At 53.4% G+C, this 8,891-nt stretch overlaps 1 protein-coding gene across 1 annotated transcript; it reads left to right on the top strand.

Annotated features, from left to right (window-relative positions):
* The first annotated feature begins 716 nt into the window (after positions 1 to 716).
* On the top strand, positions 717 to 6,695 carry ARL9 (ADP ribosylation factor like GTPase 9). The gene is made up of 4 exons (XM_037379032.1): positions 717 to 941; positions 1,258 to 1,426; positions 4,207 to 4,382; positions 5,513 to 6,695. Exons 1-4 carry the CDS (start codon positions 795 to 797, stop codon positions 5,690 to 5,692), a joined length of 672 nt encoding a protein of 223 aa, XP_037234929.1. The 5' UTR covers positions 717 to 794; the 3' UTR covers positions 5,693 to 6,695.
* The last annotated feature ends 2,196 nt before the right edge of the window (positions 6,696 to 8,891 follow it).

Raw genomic sequence — 8,891 nt, 5'->3', positions numbered from 1 at the left:
CCTCTGGCTAGCAGGGCCCAAGGAACTGACAAGTTTAGCATAAACATCACCCAGCAACAACTAAAAACATCAGAGCCAGAACACAGCACTGCACCAGCTACTAAGAGGAAAATTAACTCCATCCCAGCTGAAACCAGGACACCGTACATGGATGTTCAGTGTGTAGAAATAGCACCTGGGGGAGAGTAGTCAGATGTCAGGCTAAAAGGGAAAGGCTGCTGTCCCGGGAAGAATGTAAAGGGCCCGAAGAGGTGGGAAGCAAGGGGAGTGTTACTGTGGCTTAAAAAACCCCGACAGCACAGCCTGAGTGCCCACGGAGTCAAAGCCGAAGTGGAATCCAGCCTTTACCCTTGACTGGGAGCATCTGGGGAGGGGGCTGGGTCTGAAGGAGGAAGAGCGGGGCGCGGAGGAGCAGCGTTGGGAGGCGCTGGCAGCGGCCGTTGCTGGAGATGGCGCTCTCGGGGGTGCCCGGGGAGCGGGGGTGCCCGGCGGGTGCGGTTGCTGGAGGGTGACCCGGAGCGGGGAACGCAGCGCTGCGCCCTCCCCGCGCCCCCTCTGGGCACGCGTGGCCGGAGCCCCGGCCGGCCGGGAGCGGCGCGGTGCCGGGGGCGGGGGCAAACCCCGCTGCGGGGCGGGGGCGGGGGGCGGCGGCGCGCGGGGCCGGTGCGCCCGCAGCGGGGAGCGCGGCTGGCGCCGGGGGGCGCCGCGCGCGCGCGCCTGTGCGCGTGCAGGGGGGGCCGGCGGCGCCCTGTGCGGGGCCGGGGCCGGGGCCGGGGCCGGTTCGCGGGGCGGCCATGTGCACCCGCCCGCCGCCCGCCGCCCGGTGGGGGGCGGCCCTGGCCGTGGCGGGCGGTGCGGCCGTGGCGGCCTGGGCCTGGTGGGCCCGGGCGCGGGACCGAGCCTGCCAGCGGAGCCGGACCGCGCCGCCCGCCGCCGACCAGGTACCGGGGCCGGGCCGGGGCGGCGGGTGTAGGCCGCGGGGGCGCGGGGCGCCGGCGGGGCCGGCCGGCGGGGCTGCGCTGGCAGCGCGGCGGGGTGGGCTGGGCGGGCGGGCCGGGCCGCGGCCTCCGCTGGCCTCCCCAGCCCCATGCGGCCGCGCCGGGCAGGCCGGCCCGGCTTCCCGGCGCCGTGCGCTCGTGCCCGGCGGGCCCCGTCTCTCCGCCGCTGTGCAGTGGCTGTCGCTGTTCCCTCCGGAGCCCCACCGAGCTGTGCGCTGCCCCGGCCACCCGGCTCAGCCTGCTGCCCCTCGCTTTGCAGGGTCAGGGACACGGCAAGCAGATCCTGGTGCTGGGCCTGGATGGGGCTGGGAAGACCAGCGTGCTCCAGGCCCTGGCGACCAACCGTGGCAAGCGCAGCGTGACTCCCACCGAGGGCTTCAATGCCATCTGCATCAACACCGAAGAGACCCAGATGGAATTCCTGGAGAGTGAGTGCACCTGTTTTAGTACGGAACATAGAATCAGTTCCTGTCCTGTGCCCTAGGGTTCGGTCAGGCCCGTGTTTTCAAAGCCCCGAGTTCCCTTATGCCTGCTCAGATAATGTGAAATTGTGATTATTTTCTCCTTGGGGATTCAGCTTTCCTACCCTGCTTTTTGAAGGACATGATAGACTTCGTGCTAGAGAAGGTCTCTGTTCGTTCAGCCGTGTCCTCCAGGGAGTTCTGCTCCCAGAGAGGGAAGGGTAGCAAGCCTGGTGGCATTAAACCAGCCCAAAGCGGAGGTCTCCCCAGTAAGCCCTGTGTCGTGGTCCTTGGCCAGTGGGCCAGTGTGTGTTGTACGGTTTCCCCTTGTGGCTCATGCCTGGCAAAGGGCAAGAGCTGAAGAAGAGTCAATAGCGTGAAAGAAGAGAGGAGGGGGAGAAAACCTTCATACTTTTTTGTTAAAAGCCTCATAAGCTGTGTTTTCTAGTCTTTATTGGCTTGTGAGTGTTTGTAGGTTTTTGCTGAACTTTCTGTGTTGTCCTTAGCACTGATTTTTGGGTGTTATCTGTGCCTGCAGAGAGCATCTATGATGCTGTTGGAGTGTCACAGCTATTCTAGGTGCAGCTAGCCGGTGGGGAAGGTAGAGGCCCTGCAGTCGCATCAGTCCCTGGTACAGAGAGGCTGACATCTTAGCCTCATCGGTGCCTGCCTTCTGTGGGGGCAGAAGCTGCTCTTTGTTCCTGCTGTTTCTGCACTTCACCGTACCAGTGCTCGACTGGCTCAGTTAGCAGCTAGCCCATAGACACCTCTGTACCTTTGTCAGCAGGCCTAAAGGAGTTGTGCTGTTCCCAGGTAAGTTTTTGGGATGTGAGGAGGAGGCCACTAAGGCAGTTTCATTCCTAGTCCTACTACCATAGGAATCTCTGCAGTGGCTTGGGGAAATCATCCCTCCAGAGATGCCTGTAGTCTGTGTCACTCTCCTAGGAGGTATGAGGTACCTGTGTTTCCTGTGTGGAAGTGCTTGGTCTAGCCGAGCCTGGAGAAACCCACAGTATCTCTGCTCCTGCCTGGGGATGGCCTGGGCCCAGGGCTGCACACCGCATGGCAGAACCTGTTGTTTCTGAGTCGTCCTTCCCTCTCTGGTCCAGGTTGGTAGTGACTGAGATGTGATGGCTGCAATCAGACCCATGGGAAATGAAATGTCTCAGGCCAGTTTCAGCCAGGTAAATCCGTGCATGGCTCTCTAATCTGGTTACTTATTCAGTCTGCACCATCGCCTAGTCCAGGGGTTAGCAGCCTATGCTGTGATCTTGTGGCACAAGGTGATCAGCAATCAGCAGGGTTTTTATTTTGCTGGCTTAGACAAACAGGAAACTGTTCCATCCTTGTACCATCATATAGATAAGTGGGTGGTACTTTGTCTCTGCAAGGAATAGGAGCTCTTGGCTTCTGCTGAGTTCTTACTGGTTTGGGAAAGAGTTCCCTGTGAGGTTGCTGACCCCTGGGTTATGCTATGCATGAATGCACTTAACAAAGGGAATGGTGGTGAGCCCCCACAACATCACAGTACAGAATCAGAGGCATCTGTCCCAAGTGTGATGTGTCAGTCACAGCCCTTTGTCTCCTTTCTGCAGTGGCAGGTTTGTAGTTCTGCCTGCAGATACACTGGGGCTCTTGAAGAAGAGGTGGACATGCCCTGCTTCCCCTGCTACATTCTTGAAACTACTGAATCATTTTGACTTAAGCGAAAGCAAAATGGCTTTGAAACAGAACAGAGTCACTGAGGGCAGTAAAAGATGGCTGACCGGCCAGTCAGTTTTTTCAAGAGCTCCTGTGTAAGGCAGGAGACAGGTATAGGCAATCCCAGATGTATTGCTTTGAAAACTTGCTATTTTTGGGAGGCTCACCCGTGTCTTTTGAGCACCTCGGTACTTTTGAGCGAGTGGTTCTGCGGTGTACTTAGGAGAAGACCTGGAGAGCTGAAAACACATCGGAAATATTTAATATACTGTTAGCTAGTCCCGCTCCTATTAAGCTCAGCAAACTCCCAAACTCTTTTTGTCCCCAGATGGGAACAACAATCTCGAGTAACTTTCTGTATATGGTTTCACCACAGAATTGTTATGAAGCCTGGTTTTGAGGGTGGATGGTTTTCCTCTGTATCCAGCAGAGAAGAACCGAGGTAGAAATGTATCCTGTGCAAAGACTTCTCCCAAGGATTCCCTGAAGAGTCTGCTGGGGCTTGATTTTTCTCTCTTCCTAAGCACCTCTGGTTATTGACGGTATGAAAGCTGTGGGAGTTCTGAACTAGTCCCTAGTGTCACACAGATCTGATGAGAGCTCTCCCCACCTCAGAGCTAAATGTCTTCTTTGGAAATTGTAGGCCTGCGTTGTCTTAAGATGAGGTGGATATGTGGAGATAGGTTATATGGGGACATTCTCACGTGGTGTTTATGGACACTGACCCTCTTTCTACTCTCCCTACTTGCTTGAGAGCAAGAACCAACAAGGCAGAAAGCAACCATAAAGAATCTGAGTCCAGAATCCTCTCAATGGCTTAAAATGGAAAGATATCCCCACCCCCCCGAGCATACACATATGCCTGCATGAGACTTGACAGGAAAAAATAAAGCTATTTCCAGTCTCCTATACAGTAGCCCAAATACCTTGAGTTTTGGTAACCCAAATACCTCGGGTTTTCAGCTCGGGGCCTGCTGTCAGCACCTCGGGGAGCAGTGCTGCTTGGGGTTACTTGGTGAATCCTGTGCTGCTGTCTTCTCTTCCAGTCGGGGGCAGTGAATCTCTGCGTTCCTACTGGAAGATGTACTTGCCAAGAGTGCTGTTGCTGATCTATGTGGTGGACTCGGCCGATCATGCCCGACTGCCTGTGGCGAAACAGCTGCTTCATCAACTGATCCAGAGCAACTCCACCCTGCCGGTGGTGGTTCTGGCTAACAAGCAGGTATGAGTTCCCTGCTGCTAGCTGAGCTTGGGCTGGCAGCAGCTCCAAAACCAGCAACAACACCTTTCAAAGGAGACTTCGTGCTAGTAAGGAGGCCACGTGGCTGGGAGCTGAGGGTCTTTCTGGGACACCTGTTGACGCCAAAATAAAATAGTCTGAGGTTGAGTTTTGGACCTGCAAAATGCACGTCCTGTGCTCGGGAGATGTGCAGAGCTGTGGGTGGAAATACTGGTGGAAACTGCTGTAGAGTTGCAAGGTTTGAGAGCTGCAAGGGAGAGGAGTTAGAATGGGAGTCAAGTTTCTGTTCTGAATATCTGTCTAGAAGTGCTGCTTTACCTAGCAGCAACTGAAAAGCGAAGCACTTGTCTGGTTGGTTGCTCCTACGGCTGCTGCTGAAGCATGAAAGAGCAGCTTTCTTCCCAAGGCAGTGCTTTCTCCTGAGATCTTTGTGAAAGTGTCAGTGACTGGTGCTATACCTAGAATATAGTTGTGCCTGTGGTATGTTCAGGTGACAGAACAGCCCACGGTTTTTATGCCCAGATTTTCTTTTAGGGGTGCCATGTGCTCAGTTTGCTTCATGTTGTTACCTCCTAAATTTCTAGTAACTTAGGCATGTTGCTAGTAGTCGTTTGTGTTACTCTTGAACACGAGTGCAAGCTTTGGCTTCATGAAACAAATCTTACTGTCGATTCTCTAGGTCCCAGGGTTAGAAGTGCTGGTAGCTGAGAAGGTATGCAGGGTATGGCTCTTGTACGTTTGCCCTGTTCTTATAACTCTGTGCTAGGCGCTTGGTGTCTTGGGCCAGCAAGACTTTTGTCTGCCTTGTACAGGAAGTCTTCCATTGTTCTCAAAAACACTGAAATTACTAGAAACAGAACTGTACCCATATTCCTTTGGGAAGAAGTTAGTTAAGGATGAACATCTTTCCCCGCCCGAAGTATTTTAGGGCATGGGAACCTGATCTTATAGAAGGTACCTAAGAATGGTGCCCCCAGAGCCTTTGAGACACTTCCCCTCCCTGGACAAAAGCAGCAGCTCAAAGTGGGAACAGCTCTGCCACCTCTTGCAACGCAGGAATGGTGCCGCCGCCTCTTGCAGCTAACAGGCTCATTTTGGTTTTGTCTTACCAGGACCTCGAAGGTGCATATTGCATCACTGATATCCATGATGCTCTGGCACTGTCTGATATTGGGGACAAGAGAAAGATGTTCTTGATTGGTACCCATGTGGCTGAAGATGGCTCCGAGATCTCCTCTGGCATGAAGGATGCCAAGGAGCTGATAGCGCAGCTCATTTTGGAAACACAGTGACAACTCTTCTCCTACAATGTCGTATATGCAGCTGAGGGAAACAAGGTGTTAGTGTTTGGTCACTTTGCCACATGGTGACTGAAATGTTCAGGTATCTTTTCCTTGTGGGTGTGGAATTCCTCTGAAAATGATGTCTAATTGGTAAGAAAATGTAATTTATAGTGGTTTGAAAATACATTTGAAAAGTAGTCTATTTTTTAGCGTATTTTTAGGGGTAAATTAGTCTCTCAGACAGTAGAGTTAAGGGGATATATGGCTTAGGTGGGCTGAGATGTCTTCTTGCCAGGTGGGAATCGAGCATTGATTTCAAAGGAACAAAGTCGTATCCAGTGAATTTAACCTGGGTTGGTGTCTCAGGCTAAAATTCAAATACATTTACTTCACAGGTTTTACAGAACCCTGTTAACAGCGGTGTTGTGTTAAAAAGGAGACCTCGCTTCTTGACAGTGTCAGAAATTTGAAGTGCTGTGACTAGTAATTTTGACAGTGACAATTTTTGTTGTTGCTGTACTGGAGCCAGCTTTTAAGGGAGTGGCAAACGAGTAATCTGTGGAAATTGGGTTGGTTACTGCTTCTTTAGTGGGTAAGAACAAGAAAAATGAAAGCAATAAGATATGAGGTGTTTCTTTGCCTACAGGGGAAAAACAAAACTGTAATTTAAGTTAGTGACTGGAAGCGTTTAAGTTAAATTGGCACCAAAGGTGGGAGACTCCCTCATCAGGCTGAGCGGCTTATTTCAGTTTAGTCCAGGTTGTCCTCGAGCGATCAGCCTTACATATGAAAAACCTGTTGTTTTTTGAGAGTAATTCCTGTTAGCGTAGCAGCTGAGGAATGTGAGTGGCTGATGCGTGTCACTCTCCCGGTGTCCTCATAATTACGCTCCAGGAAGCGTGATCTGGGAGCAGATCTGTCAAGGACCTGATTTGCAGCTGTGTTTATTGTATGAGCGTTTTACGGTTTTGTCCTTTGGAACAGATGCATAAAGCAGAAAATTTTGCCCTAACCAGTGGTCTGGGCTTCATTTACTCCAATGAGGAGTGCTGCTGGGGACCCTGGAGGCCTTACTCGGATGGCCGCCTTTAAAGCAGGTCTCGCCTTTAGACCTGGGAGCTCACGCCATGGTGGTGGCCTGGCCCCGTGCCGGTGGGTGGGGATGAAGTGGCGGAGGCAGTGGGGCAGCCCTTCCCGCTCTGGTGGCATCTCCCCCTGGCCCCTCCCCCAGCCATGGCAGGTCTCGGGGCTGTGATGGCAGGAGGGCTCCTGGGCACGGCACAGCTGGCGGTGCTGGCAGCCCCCTGGCACTGTAGCTGAGAGTGTCTGCTGGGCAAAGCGATGCCAGCCCCTGGTGGGGCTGCAGCCACCGTCAGGACACGTGGCTCCCCGAAGTTGCCCCTGGTTTCACCATGGCACTGGTGTCACCACATCTCTAGTTCTTCTGTTGCCCCCCACCCCTAAAACATGCCAGCTTGTTTCGCATTGCTGCGGAGTCCCAGTTTAGTACGGCTGCTGGTCCCCCGACGCTCTTGAAACGTCCCCTTCAAGTGCTTGAAGACAGGAATAAGGGGCGGCCACACTGAGGCAGGTGGGAGCCTGCGGGTTAGCAGTGGGTGCTGTGACTCGTCCCAGGGGGAGGGTGCTGGTGAGGGGAGGTGATGCTGGGGTGCTCTGTCCTGCAGCCTCGGGGGCTGCTAGCACCCCTGGAGAGGAGCATTTCGTGGGAGGGGAGCACTTCATGTGCAATTGCGCTGCTGTGCAACTGCACCAGGAAGCTGTTGGGGAAACCCAACACAAATACCTGCAAGCAACTGTATCCTAAGGAGATGCACAAAGTTAATCTGCCTCGTGATTATTTCACGCTGAAGAGCAGGCAGCCTGAGCTGCAGAAGTTACCCAGCCTTTAAATTCACCTCTTCTTGTCTTTGCAGCTTCTTGTTACTTGTCTGCAAGCTCATGCCACAGGTAAGAAACCCTCCCAGGCTCAGCCTCCTGGCTGGTGTCCAGGCTGTGCCCCACATCTCTCAGGGAGGTCTCAGGGATTTACTTTGAGCGGTGAGTTGATATGTTGGATGACGCGATGATAAACACACAGAGGAAATGATGCCTGGTTTTGCCCTTCCCTCTGCTTCTCATGACAAACAACTCTGTCCTGCTTCTTCAAAATGGAAGCTGGGACTCTGCTTTACGAGGAATTGGTCTCAAAGGGACCTGATCCCCCTTAAGCAATGAGTCTGTGGGCTCAGGGGCAGAGGGGAGGTGTGTCTGTGTCTGTCTGCAGCAGAGTTTTCCCTGCTGGCAAGCACAAAAGGCAAAGGCTCCCCCAGGGCTGTCCCCTTGTGAGTGAGGCAGCTTAACTCTGTCAAGTTGCAGAGCTGCTGCAGGTGCATCCTGTGTGGGTACCCCTGTCTGTCCAGAGCTTTCGCCATGATAAAAAAGTAGAGAGGAATCTTTTTCTTTTTTTTTTTTTTTTTTTTTTTTTTTGTAATTGGAAAACAAACCAACAATTGTCAAGTGAGTTGAGGGATCTGATTTGGATGTACGTGTGACTCATTCCTTGGCTGGGTCACGGTGCAAGCTTTGTGCAGCAGTGACCAAGGCAGCGGTGTGGGTCATGAATGCCACGTGCACTTTGCACAGGGTTTGGCTGTGGATCTGTGACAGCAGTGGAGGAAAAGCAATGAGCCTGCCTGCAGAGACGGTGCCAGCTCTGCGACGCTGCTAGGGGGACACCTTCCTGTGGTAATCCTTTACCTCCTTGCACCTTTGCAAGGAAAAGCCTCTGGGGAACTGCTTGGGAATGAACAGCTGAAACTCATTTTTGGCTCCTGAAATGACGGCTGCCTTCATGAGCATGTCCCGTCTTGAACTGGTGGCAGGGTGCCAAAGTCCTACAGGCAGTTCTGTCTGTGGGATCTTAATGGGAGCCGTGTTTGCAGTGCTGGCTGTGACCGGCGGTTAGATGTGATGGGGAGATAACTCAGCAGGCATCTCGCAGGAAGCATGCACCGAGGGTGCTCTAACAGCAGCCTGCCATTGCAAGGGTCTCTGTGGTGCTGAGCTCTGTGGCAAGTGTTTGTTAGGGCTTGGCGTCTCACTAGAAGTATCTGCTCCATCGGAGAAACCGCAGTGTGTGCCCAAAGCATAGACTGTTTTCTGTCAGCAAAGCATCTCTGTTGGTGTCCCTGCTCCTCTGTAGAGCTAT

The sequence above is a fragment of the Falco rusticolus genome, chromosome 1 (assembly GCF_015220075.1).
Source record: "Falco rusticolus isolate bFalRus1 chromosome 1, bFalRus1.pri, whole genome shotgun sequence".
Taxonomy (NCBI): Eukaryota; Metazoa; Chordata; class Aves; order Falconiformes; family Falconidae; genus Falco; species Falco rusticolus.
Note: the sequence above shows the minus strand (reverse complement) of the source record. Positions and strands in the feature narration are given on the sequence as shown.